Source organism: Corythoichthys intestinalis, chromosome 16 (assembly GCF_030265065.1).
Source record: "Corythoichthys intestinalis isolate RoL2023-P3 chromosome 16, ASM3026506v1, whole genome shotgun sequence".
In the NCBI taxonomy this organism is placed as follows: Eukaryota; Metazoa; Chordata; class Actinopteri; order Syngnathiformes; family Syngnathidae; genus Corythoichthys; species Corythoichthys intestinalis.
In genome coordinates, this window is record NC_080410.1 from 37,368,322 (window position 1) to 37,389,139 (window position 20,818).

Below are 20,818 nucleotides of genomic sequence, written 5' to 3' on the forward strand. Positions count from 1 at the left end.
CCTTTCTATCTGACGGTGTCCTCTTGTCTTCCTCCTCACCGCGAGACAGCGAGCCAAGAAACGCTCTCACGTCGCTGCTCTTTACGCAACAAAAATGAATCCACGGCTTGATATCAAATACAAACAAAAAAGAGCAACTGAGATAGACTGAAAAGGAGGTAGACATAAAGAACGTAGGTCAAAAAATTATATAAGCCCTATCCTTAATACTTCCTGCCATCACGCCGACTTACTACTCGTCCAAAACAGCCTCCACTGCCCACTCACATCGCACGACATGACGTCACAAACCCGTCCCACCAAACCTGAATAAACAAATAGCAATCCTGTCATACCTAACCAAATAACAACAACTCCTTATATAGAACCAAATAAATTATTTACAAATAACATAAATAATTATCCAAATTGTTATTTAGCCACATACAGCCATATTCAAAAATGTGTTGAGTAGGAGGGGAGGGAAACAACGTTTATATAAGTGCCTACTGTTGACAGTGCATGCCAGCAAGAATCAAACCAAAAATTTGACTTGCATACTATGGACAAAAGTTACTATGAATTCTTTCTGGGTGCACTGTTGTTTTACTTTGAAAACAAATCATAATTTGTGCGTGAAAATGTTAAGATTGATATTCAAAAGGAACTCTCATCCATCACTCAGGGTCTACCAGTTCTTCTCTGTGCGACCACTGGATCAACAGGCTGCCTGGTAGCAAACCTGCTAGTCTAGCGTCCGGGGCCTCATCTAGACGCACCTCACTGGCTTCGCTGGCGGAGTCGGTGGAGTTCGCTGGAGAACGTAGTGAAGACGATGGTGAGGAATATCTGAAAGTGTGGGAGAGAAAAAAAAAACATTGCTCTTTTCTGGTGTCACAAAGGGTGTAATTTAGTTTCTCCACCCATGACGTACCTTTAAAAACTGTGTTGGAATTCTTCATCCCTGGGGTATTTTGTTGGAAGTAAGCACGTTATAACGAAGACTGAACTGCTTCAAATTGTAAAAAATAAAACCTTTTGCAGTTCGAATATAAAGTAGTCTTCTGAAGTCCGTATTCACAACATTGGTTTTGACTTCAGTGGGTGTCAAGAAACACTTTAGTTTTCTTTGTAGCTTATCGTATTTCTTCCTTGGAATATGGCCTCTCCAGTAACAACGTTGAAAGAGTAAAATGAAACCAAGGTCAACTTTTGGGACTTCCTCCTTTTTTTTTTTTTGAATTGTTGCTGTAAAGATAAAAACAGTGAAACAAGCTGAAATTTGATTGGCAGCGTTGAAGGGCAAGGCGAGGTGGTCCTCCACTCTGGCTAAGCTTGCCTGCCATGTGAAACTGAAACAGATGTGACCCGGCCTGCTATTTGTGGCTCACGTAATGAGGGGCTCGCGCTGCAGACTGCCGTGTCAGCATTTGTCCAAGATGGGAGCTTGTGGCCAGCACACACACCCTTATGTAATTTACTATTACCAGTGTTTGGCAACATGCTTAAAGCCCTGTCTCGTATTGTATTTGACAGAGTTACATATGAGCCGGAAGAGGCAGACACTTACCGTATTGGCCTGAATTTAAGATGGTGTTTTTTTGCATTGAAATAAGCCTGAAAAAGAGGGGGTCGTCTTATATTCGCGGTCTAGACATTATACCCATTCACGATGCGAGATGGCGCCGGATATCATTAGAGCGATGTTCTGTCGTGACAGGTCTCAGCGGTCTAGACATCATACTCATTCACGACGCTAGATGGCGCCAGATATCATTGAAGCGATGTTCTGTCATGACAGATCTCAGCTACTCACAAGTTCAACCAGTTTACATTATTTTATTGCAATGTTTTTCTTTATTCAGATTTGTTTCAAGACTACAGTTACAGTTAGACTTCACTTTGATGGTTAATGCAGTTATTGCAATTTTGTTGTTTTATCACAATAGATTGGTTTTTTTTTTACATTTCAAAAACCAGAAGCCATTCATTTACGAATGTGATTGCACTTTAGTTTACATATTTAAATGTTTAGATATTAATGTTTGAATGAGGCAAAATAACATGCTTTTTCTCTCAAATACAGTGGGGCAAATAAGTATTTAGCCAACCACTAATTGTGCAAGTTCTCCGACTTGAAAGTATTAGAGAGGCCTGTAATTGTCAACATTGGTAAACCTCAACCATAAGAGACAGAATGTGGAAAAAAAAAACAGAAAATCACATTGTTTGATTTTTAAAGAATTTATTTGCAAATCATGGTGGAAAATAAGTATTTGGTCAATACCAAAAGTTCATCTCAATACTTTGTTATGTACCCTTTGTTGGCAATAACAGAGGCCAAACGTTTTCTGTAACTCTTCACAAGCTTTTCACACACTGTTGCCGGTATTTTGGCCCATTCCTCCATGCAGATCTCCTCTAGAGCAGTGATGTTTTGGGGCTGTCGTTGGGCAACACGGACTTTCAACTTCATCCACAGATTTTCTATGGGGTGAGATCTGGAAACTGGCTAGCCACTCCAGGACCTTAAAATGCTTCTTACGAAGCCACTCCTTTGTTGTCCTGGCTGTGTGTTTGGGATCATTGTCATGCTGAAAGACCCAGCCACATCTCATCTTCAATGCCCTTGCTGATGGAAGGAGATTTTCACTCAAAATCTCTCGATACATGGCCCCATTCATTCTTTCCTTTACACAAATCAGTCTTCCTGGTCCCTTTGCAGAAAAACAGCCCCAAAGCATGATGTTTCCACCCCAATGCTTCACAGTGGGTATGGTGCAATTCAGTATTCTTTTTCCTCCAAACACGAGAACCTGAGTTTCTACCAAAAAGTTCTATTTTGGTTTCATCTGACCATAACACATTCTCCCAGTCCTCTTCTGGATCATCCAAATGCTCTCTAGCGACCTGCAGACGGGCCTGGACGTGTACTTTCTTCAGCAGGGGGACATTTCTGGCAGTGCAGGATTTGAGTCCCTGGTGGCGCATTGTGTTACTGATAGTAGCCTTTGTTACTGTGGTCCCAGCTCTCTGTAAGTCATTCACTAGGTCCCCCCGTGTGGTTCTGGGATTTTTGCTCCCCGTTCTTGTTATCATTTTGACGCCACAGGGGGAGAAGAGAGTTGAAAGACCGTGTTGCAACGACAGCCCCAAAACATCACTGCTCTAGAGGAGATCTGCATGGAGGAATGGGCCAAAATACCAGCAACAGTGTGAGCTTATGAAGCTTATGAAGAGTTACAGAAAACGTTTGGCCTCCGTTATTGCCAACAAAGGGTACATAACAAAGTATTGAGATCAACTTTTGTTATTGACCAAATACTTATTTTCCATCATGATTTGCAAATAAATTCTTTAAAAATCAAAAAATGAGATTTTCTGTTTTTTTCCCACATTCTGTCTCTCTGCTGACAATTACAGGCCTCTCTAATATTTTCAAGTGGGAGAACTTGGACAATAAGTGGTTGGCTAAATACTTATTTGCCCCACTGTATATTGGGAACTGCTATGCATTGTGCTGTAAATAGCAAAACAAATTTTATAAGCCGATACGTGAACTCGCACATAGAGCGAGGAAATGGAATATGTAACAGTTTTCTTCGTAACACTAGCATGAGTTGTCTTTCATAAATATCTCTTTGTTTTGAAGGTGGTTTCTCCGTGCGACCCTTCGTGAGGAGCATCCAACGTCAGAGCGTGACTTCCAGATCGTCAATTGCCAGCCCGTTGGCCTTCAGCGACAGCAGTATCAAGCCCTCGTGGTCGCTTGCAGCCAAGCTTCAAATGCGCCCCAACTCGCCCTCTCGTTTCTCCCTGGACTCGCGTTGCTCTCCGCCTCTGGAGAGGATCGGCGAGGCTTGCGACGACCGTGTGTCCACTTCCTGTTTTGGCAGCTACAGCCGACACGAACGCTACTTCGGTGCTAGGACGCCACTGTCCGCGGTGGAAACCAACTACAGCGAGCAAGAGAATAACAAAAGATTTCTGGACATGATGTATTGCCGTGCTCCTACGCCTGTGGAGAAGACGACGGAAAACAACAACCAGATTACAGCGATAGACCAAAATATTCAAAATGCCCCTGCCAAGGAGCAGAAGCGTAAGAGCAGCACTGGCAGTTTTGTCTCCAAGGCGGAAAGCGCTGGCGCCACCAAAACCACCAAAGTGGAGCCAGGAAAAACTTCTAAGAAGCGCCTATGCTCCACCCAAAAACCTTCGCCTTCGGAGACGCCCACAAGCACACCTGTGAAAGGTAAAAAGGTGACCACCGCTAAAGATAAGAGCGACAAGAAAAGCCCCTCTACACCCAGCGGGACCCCCTCCAAAACCAAGGAGTCGCTCCAGCCTCAGTCCACGCCGCAACATCGGCTCTGCTTGCGCTCCACACCTCAATCGTCAGCGTCGCCTTCCTCAACAACTAAGAAGAACCCTGGTGTTCCTGAGAAAAACTCAGAGAACAGCCGCAAGCGTCTGGTCGAGAGGAGCTACAGTCGGGATTCTGTGGTCAGCATGCAGCGAGAAAGCGTCACGGCACGCTCTTCTTTCCACAAGGCAGCGGACGGCAGCCGGCCCGAGCCAAGGTCAGTACGCAGCTCCAGCAGCAGCTCCTCCGTCACCAGCTTGCGCTCGCCCAGTGTGTCCTCCAGAGACCTGCAGCGAAGCAGCAAGTCGGAGGAGAAAGGCTTGTCCTTTTTCAAGAGTGCCCTGCGACAACGGGAAAGCCGCCGGTCGGCTGACTTGGGGAAGAGCACGCTGCTCTTCAAAAAGGCCTCGGAGAGGACGTGCAAGCAGAACGGACAGGTCAAGGATGCTGGCGTTGAACATGAAACAGCATCGGACGCCCCGGCTCTTCCGCCGAATGCTGAAACTACAAAATCGGAACCCCTCAAGCCTTCGGGCCCACTCGGTCGATCCCTGCTGCACGTCGGTAAGTCAAAATCTTCCTCGGCCGACGTGAGTCTCAAGTCTCCCGCTAACGGGAAGAAGCCCCTCGAAAAGAAGACGTCTTCCCGGAAACTGTCGCTAGGCACGCAATCGCCCGCGCGAGCCACCCGGCGGCCTCAGTGACAAGGTTAACGTACGTACTTCTTTCTGAATGCAGCTACTGTACATTCTTTGTGCCTACTACCTTTACACATAGCGATAATTATTCAAACTGTACATGCTAACTCACGGGGAAAAACAGGCTGGATTTACACTGCAAGTTCATGTGCCCAACAGGCAACTGTCAAAAACTATTTTGCTTGTGTGTCTAATTTGACCGTTTTTTTGTTTTTAAACCAGTGTATGTATTTTTTGGGACAGAATCGGATGTATATACAGTGATACCTCAGCTCACGAACGCTTAAGCTCACAAACTTTTCGCCTCAAGAACATTAAATTCGCGAGCATATAGTCTCTGCTGACGAACTAGTTTTCGGCGGACGAACCAATTCACGCGGTCGAAAAGCGCCACGAGAAGCTGACGCACGCTCACGGCGTCCCAGTTCATCCCCTCACTTTCGTTGAGTGCGGACCTGGTTTGTGTTTGATAGACATTTTGGACCATATTGAGTGTACTTTTGCTATTATGGGACCGAAAAAGAGTTACCTAGAGTCCTTATGGAAGGTGACTCGTGTTACCAATTCGCCCTCGACTGGTAATTGGCGGTGCTTTCAGCTTCCCACCGTATAGTGACAAGTGGACCGGCGAGTCACGTTGGCTCGTTGTCGTCGGTTGTCTTCGGTTCGCCCGATTTCCTCTCCAGAAAGGTGGCGGCGTGCATACAAACACCCAGAGGCGTCGGATGGCTTTTTGTGGGCACTTTTATTAACAACCAAAAGCATGTGGGGGGCACAGCAGTGGAGTCTACGCTAACTGCGCACTTTGCCTGTAACACTCTCCTTCCAAACAGTAACTCCCTCCCTCCCTCCTCCTCCCACTCCATTCCATCAAGCCATCAACTACCATCACAAAGGTAAATAAAACGACTTTATTATACAGTACAGTTTATTTCTTTAATTATAATACAATAGCACATTTATTATACATAAAATAAGGTATATTTTTGTGTAGTTTTAAGGCTTATTTAGTAGAAAATTATGTTTTATGGGACCTGGGAACGGATTATTCTCATTTTAATGGTTTCTTATGGGAAATAAATGTTCGGAAGACGAACTTTTCGCCTTACACACACTTTCTGGGAACCAATTATGTTCGTGAGCTGAGGTATCACTGTACATCAATCGGTGTATTTTATTGACAAGTCAGGGTAGGGGACATCCAATTTGGGTGTTTATGCTGCATTCATATAGGCAGATATTTGATACATATCAGTTTTTTTAACCCACATTTGTAAGGTTATGGTTGATTGTGGCGCGCTTATCACATTTGAGCCACTTGACAACTCACTTGAAACATGCAGTTTGGATCCAGCCTAAGACTATATTTTAATTGAATTATGGACTTCAACTTTTCTTTTATGATATCGCGATAATGTAATCTGCAGTAGATTCCACATACAAAGTTAGCAACACCCGCAAAAAGTGTTTCATAGCTACAGATTTGTTTAAAAATAATTTCAGCACTACTGAATTTGATCTAACAAAGCTATGGAGAAAAAGTGGCTTCATCATGACCAACATATCCAACATCCATCGTAGCTAGAGTCAGATTTGTTCAAGAATTTTCAGATATTTTAAAAATATTTTTGTTGAAATGTTTTTTATATGAACTTTTTTTTTTAAAACATTTTGGAATGATGACCTTTTAAAAATAGAAAATATTTAAATATTAGCTATAAATATGTCTGTATAGGAGGTACAGTGTATGTTATGAACTCTTGATTTTAATGGCTTTCCAAAAGAAAAAATGGAAATGTTATCAAGCGCCTTTTCAACACTAGTAACGCAAACTCATAACTAGTCTACTACTGTATGCATCACTGAGTAGGAATGTTGTATTGTTCTGCACTTTGAGTAGATGACTAGTTTCCTCTCTTCCAATAACTCATGTAGAGACAACACTAGAAACTTTAACAATGTAACCTTTTCATGCGTCTTCTCAGCATCATGTGGTTTCATGTCTTAGCCTAGCGACTAGAATAAAAGGGTACATCCATGTCACGTGACATGACATCCCTCACCCCGCGGTGCTGCTCCATTCTGACTGATTTCAAAGCAAAACTCAGTAGAACCCATTTGTCAGCGTCTAACCTAACTTGTAACCTCTGCATACTTTTTCTGCCTAAAAATGCTTTTATAGTAATAACATGTATTTTCTAATCTGAGAATTAACAATGTACGAAACCTTAATATCCTCATTCTGATGCATTTTCTTGATAGAGCAAGTGTTTTTTGTTTTGAATTTGACAGTCCAGTGTGTAAAAGTCTACACAAATCTGCGTACACACCAGAGGTGGGTAGCAACCTCCGTTACATTTACTTGAGTAAATATTTGAGAAAATTTTACTTTTAAGTGTAGTTTTTCCACCCCACACTTTTTAATTTTATTTTAGATTTGTGAACATGAAACGCTACTCTTACTCCGCTACTCTGGGCGATACTAGTCATTACATTTTTCAAAGCCTGCAGCTATCGATTATTTTAGTAGTCGATTAATCGATGAACTAGTTCGAATAATCGAGTAATCGGATAAGGAACATAAAAAAATGAAAATACCTCACCTTAGCCTCAAACGGTATAAAAAAAATAAATAAATGAGGATATACGTATGTACAACAAAAGAAAAGAACAATTGGCTCACTTACATAGCAAAAGTCCGCTAATTGAAATGCTGTAAAATGCCACCGTTTTTTTTTTTTTTTTTTTTTAAACAATGCTCTTAAATAGTTCAAACACATATTCCCACAAAAAATGGATAGCTAAATATACCTTCAAACTAAATTACGAATTCATTAAAAAAAAAAAAAAAAAAACATTAGCTTGAACAAAAACTTAGCTTATGCTGGTCTTAACATGGGGCAGCTGGATTCAGCCATGTGAAATGAGGCAGACTAGAGGACAGTGTGTCCACCCAAATCAATAAAACTAAATGCAAACACTTTCAAAACAAACCATTACAACGTCACTAATTAAACGATTACTCGAGGCAGCAAAATTTAATTTGAATACTTTTTTTTCTTATCGAATACTCCAGTTAATCGGTTAATCGTTGCAGCACTAGATTTTTCCTATTTATTCTACATATTGACTTTATTTTTGCCAGAGATGCCAACAGTGGCTCTACCCGTTTCACCAATTGAGATGTCGCAGCAATAATCACATGACTCCATTATACCAATAAGACATAACAATAATATAATTAGGCCGGCCTGTTCAATCACGTGGCGTCTTTAAAGAAGTAAAAATCAAACTATATGACATAGTCAACATTACTCAAAAGCGCAGATTTGTTTGAAACTTTCTCGGAAGTTTTTATTTGGCAGCCGATTTATTTGACACAGATGTTTTCAATTCATGGTAGGAAATGTTTTTTTTTCTTCACTAGAGGGCAGGCTTGCACTTTGGACGGGTAATGTTTCATTTTCTAGTTTGATTTTAAAGATTATTGTTCATTTTTTTTGGCCCAATATGGTCATGTAATAGGTTATGGAACAGTATAATAATAACAGTTCATATAGATGATGATGTGCTGAGAAAAAAAAAATACCATTGTTTAAAACAAAAAAAAAATCACTGTTACTCATTACCTGAGTGATATTTTGAAGTAGCGCTACTCTTACTTCAATAAAAAATTTGGCTACTCTACCCATCTCTGGTACACGTGTACAGATTTCCAAAATTGTAACTGAGAAATCACAAACGCTGACTGATTGACGATTAATTTGATAATGGATTAACTATTGCCTATTCACCCGCTGTGGAGAAAACAACTACAGTATTGGCCCGAATATAAGACGGGGTTTTTTGCATTGAAATAAGACTGAAAAAGTGGGGGTTTTCTTATATTCGCGATCTAGACATTATACCCATTCATGACGGTAGATGGTGCCAGATATCATTGAAGCGATGTTCTGTCATGAGCAGAGGTTGCGCTAGACTTTTTCGTTGTCTGTCATTTTGACTGACAGGGTCATAAAAATCCGGTCATAATCTATTTTTACCCGTCACTTAAATTTTTAAAATGATAATAATGACATATTCACTACTATTTAGTTTTCATTCATTTTTAATTAATATTCTGTCCGAACAAGCTTAACATAGAATCCACACCGTGCCATCACACATCAAGCAGATGAATATGTAACTTTTTCTCCGCCTAAAAATGTTCAGTTAAAGAGATGGCTTTAGTGTCGAAGGTTGAAAAAGACGAAAAAAACGAGCCGACCTAAGCATAGCTTTAGCTTTTTTATCGACGCGACTGAGAATGACATTCTCCTGTTTCAACAAGCTATCCTTTACCATCAGCCCTGTCTTTCTTATATATCCTCTGGTTGTCCTACGTCTCTAACCGTTCTTCTACCGTAATTTAGTTAGCTTTGTGTAGCGATCGCAAATGCTACTCAGTGACAGCCAACGAACACTTGTAATTTTTTCATTGATAACATATCTTAATCCTATAATTTATTTACACTTCTTCCTTTCTAAAGTTGTTTTTTTTATATATATAACAGAAATGGTAACAGTGGCAGTCAAATACCATTGTAATTCTTTTCAGGTCATTCATTGTCAGACAGAAGCAGTACGGCACAACGTTACGCTAAAAAAAAGTTAAAAATATAAAAATGGCTTACCTCTTTGTCCTCTGAAAGACCATGCCAACCCAACATAATGTTTACTGCATATGAAACGTGAATGGATTCGCCGAGCTGGTGTTAAAGTCCGCGCAAGTTGATTCGGTCTTCACATTTTTTTCCTCCCTAGTTTTTGGTTCCGGAAACGTATGAAGAAAACATCCTTCATGTGTCGTAATGTCTAGAGTCGTTTCTACAAGTTCCAAAAAAGCAATGCGTGATCGGTATGTTCGTTTTTGAAAGATTACTGGAGAAAAGTAGCACTTTTTACGTTGGGTCTATGCGAGAGTGGGTCTATAATGTCCCACTTCGGCTTTACTTCCGATTTACGATGCGACGTCACGGTCTAAAAATAGCCTGCGTGCGATACGCTACTGCGTGCCCGCTTGTGCATAATCAAATGTCTCAAGTGGGATTGCTGCAGAGGCTGTCCTTCATCCTCTACTGCATCAGTCCCTCTTTTTTCCACCTCTTTTATCAACACCATCGTCGTTTTGGGGCTTTTTGAAGAAACTTCGGACACTCGGTTGCCTTGACATTTTTCCGAGTAAGGCCAACGACGTCATGCATCAAGAGAGACAATAGCTAATTAATATGCTCACTCGCCGCCCTGTGGTCTGGGGTGTGAATTGCAACCTGTCAAAATGACAGATGGACTTCAGTTTTTTCCATCACCGTTTTAAAAAACCGGTCAACGACGGAAAATATTCGGTTAACGCGACCCCTGGTCATGACAGATCTCAGCTACTCTCAAGTTTAACCAGTTTGCATTATTTTTATTGTTTTTCCTTATTCAGATTTGTTTCAATACTACAATTACAATTAGACTTCACTTTGATGGTTAATGCAGTTATTGCAATTTTGTTGTTTTATCACAATAGATTGGTTTATTTCCATTTCAAAAACCAGAAGTCATTCATTTACGAATGTGATTGCACTTTAGTTTACATAATTAAATGTTTAGATATTAAGATTTGAATGAGGCAAAATAACATGCTTTTTCTCTCAAATATATTGTTATAATCATTTGTTTCAGATGTACTGAAATTATTTTATGTATAAAAATTAATTTGGTGTTCAAAAAGTCTTTTTTTAAAACTTGAGTCTTGAAAAAGAGGGGGTCATCTTATAATCAGGGCCGCCTTATATTCGGGCCAATACGGTAATAAGCGAAATATATATTTTTTTTAAATGATTTAAGATTGGTATGACTAGTAACAACTTGTAACAGGCCGCCTTTTGCCTCTATGTTAACCTCTACACTGTGACGTGTGTCCATCTCATATCAAGCAGCCGCATTTGACCTATTTAAGAGGCTCTTCCTCTTTGGAAAAAAAACGCAATAAACCCGTCTTCCCGTCGTCTTAAAGTAGCATCATGTCGCTTAGGAGTAGTAGTAATAGTCACCTTGTGAAGGGACGCATGTACAGTAATTAGCATGCTTGTCATAAACTATGCAAGTCTCTAGTGCTAGAGCATGTCCCTCAATATCACACAGCTTTTTTTGCACATCTTTCAAGATCACCACTGTTTACTTTGTTCACTTCCACTTAAAAAAAACAACTATATTTACAGTTGTACACCAGCAATGCTCAACACTACAGCTGTCATGTTTGTTTTTCAAAATGTTTACCCCCTTCAAGAGCAAGAGCATTGTTTGTAAATGTGTTGTGACGACTAACTAGCTCAGTAGTAATAGTAGCAAAATGCAATAACGATCAAACATTTCTAGTTTTATACTATAGTATGACATTCGACTGTGAGGAAATGATGGCGGGATGATCATATTTCACACACCAAATGACAAAAATACATGCTGGTAATATATTCACAAATTCAGAACGATAAATGTTATTTAAACTTGCAGTGCTTATATAATGTATATTATATATAGAAAGTCTTGGAAGAGTATGAAATGTACTGAATGTTTTTAAGAAGCCTTATGAAGAAAATAAGGAGCTGTAAAAGTGAATGTCTCCCAATTCAACTGGATATTTTCAATGTTCACTTTTTTATTTTCTTGATAGACCTATTAATTAATGACACTACAATGCTAAATGAAAGCACATCATGTGGCCAGGTTGTACTTATGACTGGAAATAATTTTTTCAATTTTTTAATTTTTTTTTTAGTTTAGGTACAGCCCTACAATCTGCAATAAATCTATGAAAAACATGACAAGTTTACTGAGGCTGTTTTTCATTGTTTTTAAATGTTTATGCTTTCGTATACATTAAAAAAAACAATGTCATTTTAATCATTACCCAGCTTTTCTGTTAATTTATTTTTCTTGTTTATCATGTATGCACTTTTTTCATTTTTTTAATTTTTAAAGATTTCTTCAACCGAACAAGTGTACATGTTGCTGGTTTACCTACGTCAAATAAAATTTTGAAAAGATTGAAAATTACGTCATTTTATATGAATCAGTTTTTGTTTATTCACACCAGGGGGCGCTGCTTTCCACAGTGGCTCCATGATCACATTGTGAAAATAGACTTGCAAACATAAGAATACTGTACAGTATATACATTATGAACCCAGCACGATTACATTTGTGCTATTCACTTAGATTCTGGGAGAATTTTAAAAAAAAACAATTTCAATATGACAACATTTAAACAGTAGAGTAGTAGGCCCAGGTGACCCAAAAAGTCAAAGACCAAAGTTTTGTTAATTTAAAGTCACTGTAAAATTATGTAGTTTAAAAATGTCAATGAAATTCGATTCATTCCCCTGAAAGATTCATAAAACAAACGCAACAACTAAATAGACAGCTTCAAATACACCTTATTTTTAGACCGTTCATCATGAGTTTGGGATAACAAGACCTTGTGTGTTTGTCATCCTCACAGTGTGTCACCAGTGTGAGAGCAACAATTCATCACGCCGGCCGTTTTTATTTCCCAGTGAATCCTTTAAAAGGAGCGTTTGTGACAGGAGGAGCTTGTAAGTGCATAAATGTTTGCATTATTACTGCCCCACGCTCGCTACCTTGTATAAAAGGAAGAATAAAAATTTGATGAGGCTTGTCAAATAGGTAAAGTGTTATTTATTGCAACAATACAATACAAGGGCCTGGCTGGGTTGTGCGTCTTTACTGTTCAGCGTCAGTGTAATGCCTCTTAATGAGCACCCTGTATTTGCTCCCATATTCACATCAATTACGCAAGAGCCATTTATCAACACTTGGCTGCAGCACTTCGATTGCGTATTAAATATTCAGCTAGTTGGAGATTCGTCATAGTTCTTGACTTTATTCGACAATTTCAAATTTCAATTCTATTTCAATTTCAAAAATAAGTATTCGAACAGCCTGAAATTTTGCAAGTTCTCCCACTTAGAAATGATGGGCCGGTTTGAAATTTTCATAGTAGGTGCTTGTTTAAAAAAAAAAAAAAAAAAATCAGAAATCACAGTGTATGATTTTTTTAACAACATGTTTGTATTATACTTCTGCAAATAAGTATTTGAACACCTGAGAAAATCTATGTCAATATTTGGTACAGTAGCCTTTGTGTACAATTACAGAGGTTAAACGTTTTCTGTAACTTTTCACCAGGTTTGCACAGACTGCAGCAGGGGTTTTGCACCACTGTTCACACAGATCTTCGATAGATTAATCAGGTTTCCGGACTGTCATTTATAGTTTTTTAATTGGGTTTAGGCTCTGGAACCTGGCTAGGCCCCTCCAGAACCTTGATATGCTTTTAACGAAGCCACTCCTTGGTTATGGCTTCGGGCCATTGTCGTGTTGGAATACCCAGTCACGACCCATTTTCAATGCTCTAACTGAGGAAAAGAGTTTATTCGTCTATCCACTATTGGCATCACCAACACCCCGTTGAACTGGTTCTCACCCTACCTTTCTGGACGTTCTCATTACATACAACTCAAGTCCCTTAAAGTGCTTGTGACACGAAAAAGCATGTTTATTTCATAATACACGCGGTATTTTATGCTCCTGAATGATATGGACCGCTTGGATGTGTGTGGAAGCGATCGCTATATTTATTTAGTTTTTTGAATCCCGCGCCAGGAAAATGAGTGACTTCCGGCTTCGGTCTCGCATTGAGGAGGAGGGCGCTGTGACGTGTACGGTAGAAGACGTCCTCTTCACGCTACAGTGTACTGTTGTGTATGAGGACGAAGGATTCAGCTGATTTTGCGGATTAATACTTTTATTTTTTGCATCACGCCAGCCAAACGGCTGCAGAAAAATCATTCTGTATGCGGGAGAGGCGTATGCGCCTTTTTGGAGTTTCAAAAGGTTCCCATTCACCGTGGATATTTACTGTGGGACCATTGGACTTACAAGGAAGTGAGTAAACATCTTGTTTTGTATTATGTCAAATACGAATACAGTGATTACAAAGTAAACACTATAAAATTCCTTTAAATAAAGGACTACTTACGTTTGATCATTGATAGGCATGTAAAAAGCTATCCTCACGCTCATTAGCAGTTAGCACGTTAGCTACACAACAATAGGGAATGGGACGTACTACGTCATTGTTTCGACGCGCCTCCATGCTGGCAATATGATTCACTTCCGGGTCGGCAGACTCAATGCGAATTGTAACGTGTGGTCGTGCTAAGCTAACTCTTTCGGTGTTTTAGAAAGAAATTATGGGTGTGTATTGTTGTGTTACCGGGTGCAACAGCTTCTCCTACGACTAAAAAAAGGGCGAGGAAAACTGGACTCACTTTTCACCGTTTTCCTGCATGGAGGACCAAATATCAGATCACGAAGGCACGACTGATGGCTGGATTGCAGCGGTTCGTCGGAAAAGCATTTCTTATGATCATATTTCTGCTGGAATGAGAGTATTCCCCTCATCTCTACTCTTGTAAGTTGAACGATTTATCCGTTTTGGTTTCAATACGTTTTTTGTTTTTTTCTTTACTGTTGTGTAAATCTGCCTCGGTAGCAATGCTAACCTACTCCTCCTCACCTACCTGTTGTGTTACTAGGAAAACCTGCATATGAAATGCTGACAACACATCCCGATTGGTCACCATATCTCTTCTTGGGTTATTCTGAGGTCAAGCGCACCACATCGGAGCGTTATGAGAGGTTGGAAAGGCGAAGAGTGCACGCTGAAACTTCAGTTTGCTCTGCTCTTACAAAGTGTTGTTGTGAAAAGTCAATAAAATATGAATACCAAAACATGACTTGAACAACTTCTTGACAAACTGTAACTGCTTGTTGTTTACTTCAGGTCTTCATAATAAACAGGTGTAATAATTACAAAGTCAGGTGACTTAATTTTGTCATTCTATTTGGAATATGCATTGACAATTTTTGGACAGTGTTGTAGACAAGAACTGGGACTGATAAGTTACAATAGATTTATTTCAAGTAATGCAATTTCTCCAATACGATATTTGAATTGACAGTTTAAAATCTTTAAATTAGTGCAAACAAGGCCCACCCTCTGACGGTGGCAGCAAATATTATATAATTATAAGTAATACACAAATACAAGATCACAATAAACGTGTCTTTGTCAAAGCAGTTTAAAACACTATTTACTGGCCTTGGGTAAATTGCCAGACAGGATAAATATGTGCTTTAAAGTTCTTGCATTTCCATTTTAAGTATTGCAAGTACTAGTCTCCAACACAGTATTTGAACTGACAGTTTAAAATCCTTTTAGTACAAAATGGCCCACACTCTGGCAGGGGGCAGCAAATATTATAATACATAATACATTATAAAAAGCTATATACTATATAAATACAAGATCACAACAAAACCTGTATTTTTTCAAAGCAGTTAAAAAACATCCAGTGGCCTTAGGTAAATAAAGGTGTAAAAATATGTACTTTACAGTTCTTGCATTTCTATTTTAGGTATTGCAACTTTTCCAACACTATTTGAATTGACAGTCTAAAGTCTCCATAAGTGCAAATAAGAATATTATAATTTAAAAATAATAATAGAATATATAAATTCAACATTACAATGAAACGTGTCTTTGTCAAAGTGGTTTAAAAAAAAATAATAATAATAATACGTCACTGGCCATAGTTAAATAGCCAGGCAGAATAAATATGTGCATTACAGTTCTTGCATTTTCACAAGTTAAAAGCCCGCAGTTCATCGACGAGAAGGGCAGACCCAGATGGCGTCTGCAGCAGGGGCTTGTTTGAGTCCGACACAGGACAAATGGAACCACTCCATTGAACAAATTTTCTTTGTCAAATGATCCAAGAAGAGAGATGGTGACAAATCGGGATGTGTTGTCAGCAGGTTTACCTAGGAATACAACAGGTAGGTGAGTCGTAGTAGGCGAGCATTGCTACCGAGGCAGATTTACACAACGGTGTAAAAAAAGAAAAACGTATTGAAACCAAAAGTGGATAAATCGTTCAACTTACAAGAGTAGAGATGACAGGAACACACTCTCATTCCAGCAGAAATATGATCATAAGAAATGCTTTTCCGACGAACCGCTGCAATCCAGCCATCCGTCGTACCTTCGTGATCTGATATTTGGTCCTCCATGCAGGAAAACGGTGAAAAGTGAGTCCATTTTTCCTAACCCCTTTTTTTGTCGTAGGAGATGCTGTTGCACCCGGTAACGCAACAATAAGCACCCATATTTTCTTTCTAAAACACCGAAAGAGTTAGCTTAGCACTACCACACGTTACAATCCGCATTGACTCTGCCGAACCGGAAGTAAATCATGTTGCCAGCATGGAGGCGCGTCCAAACAGTGACGTAGTACGTCCCATTCCCTATTCCAGCCACCCTCCTCCAGGGAACGAACTGTAAATTGCTCTCCGCCGGGCGGTTTGCCGATCCGCAAAGAAACTCGACAACCGGGTCGTCATGTCAAATAATCCAGGCTAGTTATGTGTGATTTTCCACTTCGAAGACTTTGAAACATCCCTCGGTTCGGGTTAGCATGTCGGCTAGCTGTCACTCCTTCTGGTCTGTTTACATTCTCCGAAGCCGGGGAAGGGAAATGACATATGTCCGATTTAGGTGTCATAAAATATCGTTCGGCAGGTGTGACAGTAAAGGTAAAGTCGACTGTTTTGACCATTATGGAGTAATTTTGCCATGTCGTCTTGAATAAATGGATTTTTATTATTTTATATTCCATTTAGCACACGATTGTTATTTGTCATGACCATGCCATTTATTTAGCAATTGGGGAAAGTACTTGGGTAAAAAGAATATCCTGTAAAAATATTGAAGTAAAGAGACAGAAACAATGACATTTTGCCGCTCTCTTCGTCGCGTTTTCCTCATTGTGAATAGTTCCCCCTCGACGGGCTGACTGGTCCTTCTCAAGCCATTTATATAGCTATTGGGGAAAAATACTTGGATAAAAAGAATATCCTGTAAAAATATTGAAGTAAAGAGACAGAAACAATGACATTTTGCCGCTCTCTTCGTCGCGTTTTCCTCATTGTGAATAGTTCCCCCTCCACGGGCTGACTGGTCCTTCTCAAGCCATTTATATAGCTATTGGGGAAAATACTTGGATAAAAAGAATATCCTGTAAAAATATTGGGAGTAGAGAGACTGAAACAATGACATTTTGCAGCTCTCTTCGTCTCGTTTTCCTCGTTCTGAACAATTCCCCCTCAATGGGCTGAATAGTAAAACCGATGAGCCTAGTCTACCGCTGACGTCATCCACCTGTTGGGGACGCTAAAGCCCTATAATTGTAGGCGTGGCTAACCGGCAGATTAAAAGACTAATTTCTCGTCATCTGCGCTTTGCTAAATTGTTGTATATGGTCGAATCGTCTCAAAATATGATTCTAATTCACATAATAATGCCATTTAAGACTTTTTTTCTGGTGTCGTATGCTCTTTAAATCCACTCCCTCACCCGTTAACTCCGGAGTCCCTCAGGGCTCTGTCCTCGGGCCCCTACTGTTCACCTCCTTCCCATTGGCAATATTTTTAGTAAATTCAACATCAAATTTTGCTGTTACACCGATGACACCCAGCTCTACCTTACTTCCGAACCCTCCTCCTCTTTCCCGCCCACCTTCCTGACTGACTGTATCACCGAAATAAAAAACTGGCTCACCCAAAATTTCCTCAAACTCAACAGCAGTAAAACCGAGGTGCTCCTCATCAGCTCCAAATCCACCATATCCAAATACCATAGCCATCCCCTCACCATCGACAAATCCACTGTTTCACTCTCCCCCCAAGTTAAGAGCCTGGGTGTCATCCTAGACAATACACTCTCTCTTCACACATCAATAATATTACCCGGATTGCCAACTACCACCTACGCACCATCAACTGCCTCCGCCCCTCCCAAACCCCCCATTCTGTTGCCATCCTGGTTCATAGTCTTGTCACTTCCCGCTTGGATTACTGCAACTCCCTCCTCCTTGGCCTCCCTCAAAAGACCCTCCATAAACTGCAACTGGTCCAGAATTCAGCCACTCGCATTATAACCCGTACCCCATTCATCCACCACATCAGTTCTCCGCCAGTTCCATTGGTTCCCAGTCCGCTTCCGCATCCAGTTCAAAGTTCTCCTCCTCACATTCAAGGCCATCCACAACCTTGCTCCTCCCTACCTTTCCGACCTCCTCCATATTACAACTCCCTCCCCTGCCTTTAAGTCCTCCACCTCCATACACTTGTGTGTCCCCCCCCCGCTCGACTCAGCACATAGGCGGAGTTTAACTTTTGGGGCAGGTGGGGCACAACATGTTAATGACCCCGAAACGCAGTGTCAGCAATAAAATTAACTTACAAGAATATTTATAATAATAAGTTGACAATGAGCGTTTTTTTTTTTTGTTTTGTTTCCCATCATTCTTGAGGGGAATTCTAAATCAGGCTGCATAGGCAATACTTTTTGCCAACATCGTCATCCATTGAATATGGTACACCCGCGGGTGTCGTGCTAATGTAGTTACCACCGTCAAAAATTGTATGCTCTGAGCGGAGCCATATGGAGGTAGATTTGTGTCTTTATCATTCAATTTTAAAAAAAAGTTGCTTCAATCAAAATATATATTGTCAACCCCCCAAAAAATCGCTTCAATCAAAAAAAAAGTGTTTAAATGTAAAAATAAATTTGAAACTCAAAAAACTCCCCAAAAAATGCATGTGAAAGCTATTATTTATTTATTTATTTATTTTTTGATTGATAATATATTTACTATTTTAAATATTTTCAATCAAAGAAAAAAAGCATTTGAAAATAAAATTGCCCTCCCCGAATATTTTTTTAATGAAAATTATATGCAAAGCAAAAGACCATCTAAAGTGCTAGTCACATGATCTGTTCGAAAAATAATTTTGACCCATTATAAAAATATTTTTTTTTGTTAATTTCATTAATTTTTGTTGCGGTTTTATTGCTTTACTATATATATATATATTGAAAAAATATATATATATACACACAGTGGGGAGAACAAGTATTTGATACACTGCCAATGGGTTTTCCCACTGACTGTATATCAAATACTTGTTCTCCCCACTGTATATATATATATATATATATATATATATATATATATATATATATATATATATATATATATATATATATATATATATATGTATATATATAGGAAAGTCTATTACAAGCAATGATATTTTTTGGCCACCAGGGGGGGGCCTGGCCCCCCCTTAAAATCCCCTTTATTCCTCAGCACCATAGGCATTCAGCTGCTCTGCTCCCCGGATTTGGAATTCACTACCACCCGACCTCAGGAACATAGACTCACTCCCCCTTTATCAATCAAAACTCACCTGTTCAGACTCGCATATCCATAATAATCCCTGATTTCTTTGTGTTTCACTGTGCTGCTAATTATTTTCATAGATAAGTATTTTATTGTTTTGAACGTTCTATACTCAAGTATTTTTACTGATTTTTGTCTTTAATTTGTCAGTTTTTTAAATGATTGTACGGCAACCTTGAGTGCCAGAAAGGCGCCTTCAAATAAAATTTATTATTATTATTATTATTCCTCCAAATCTCACAGTACATGGCCCTGGTCATCCTCTCCTTAATACAGTGCAGTTGTCCAGTCCCATGTGCAGATAAACACCCCCAAAGCATGATGCTACCAACCCCATGCTTCACAGTAGGCAGGGTGTTCTTGGGATGGTACTCATCATTCTTCTTCCTCCAAACACTACGAGTGGAATTAAGACCAAAAATTCCATCTTGATCTCATATGACCACGACTTTCTCCCATGACTCCTCTGGATCATCCAAATGGTCATTGGCACACTTAAAACAGGCCAGGACATGTGCTGGTTTAAGCAGGGGAACCGTCCGTGCCCTGCAGGATTTAAAACCATGACGTCTTAGTGTATTACCAACAGTAACTTTGGAAAAGGGGTCCCAGCTCTTTTCAGGTCATTGACCAGCTCCTCCTGTGTAGTTCTTGGCTGATTCCTCACCATTCATTGAGACCCTACAAGGTATATCTTGTATGGAGCCCCAGTCCGAGGGAGATTGACAGTCATGTTTAGCTTCCTCCATTTTTCTAATAATTCCTCGAATGGTGGGTCTTATATAATAATCAAGCTGCTTGGCAATTTCCCCATAACTCTTTCCAGTCGTGTAGAGGTCTACAATTCTGTCTCTGGTGTCTTTGGACAGGTCTTTGGGGTGTATGGGGTGGAAATGTGTTTATATGCAGTTACTCAAAAAGTCAGTAAGCGGAATTTTTAAAGGTGACCGACAGGTCTTTGAGGCTCAGATAGACAGATGTTCAAATACAGTACTTATTTGCTGCGGTATAGTAAAAATAAATTGTTAAAAAAAATCAAATACTGTGATTTCTGGATTTAAAAAAAAAAAAAAAAGATTATCTCTCACAGTGGACAAGCACCTACCATGAAAATTTCAAACCCGCCCGTAATTTCTAAGTAGGAGAACATGCAAAATCGCATGTGTTCAAATATTTATTTTTCTCACTGTATATATGTAATGTATTGCAGCTCCACGCATCATGTTACCTTTCTGTTTGAGCCTCCCCTTGCCCAATCACGCCAACTTTAGGCCTGCAAAAGGGGCCCAGCACCCCCCTAAATTCCGCCCCTGCGTCCAATCCATTTTGACTGCGACCCAGTAAAAACACATATGCTT

The 20,818-nt window shown here is 39.8% G+C and overlaps 1 protein-coding gene across 1 annotated transcript in view; it reads left to right on the top strand.

The window, feature by feature from the left end:
- Nucleotides 1-12,086, top strand: part of usp31 (ubiquitin specific peptidase 31) — a 29,763-nt gene extending 17,677 nt beyond the window's left edge. The window contains exons 15-16 of the mRNA XM_057860723.1: nt 665-817; nt 3,632-12,086. Of these exons, the coding sequence (XP_057716706.1) occupies nt 665-817; nt 3,632-5,049 (1,571 nt within the window). The 3' untranslated portion in view covers nt 5,050-12,086. The remainder of the gene's footprint in view (nt 1-664; nt 818-3,631) is intronic.
- Nucleotides 12,087-20,818: the final 8,732 nt, after the last annotated feature.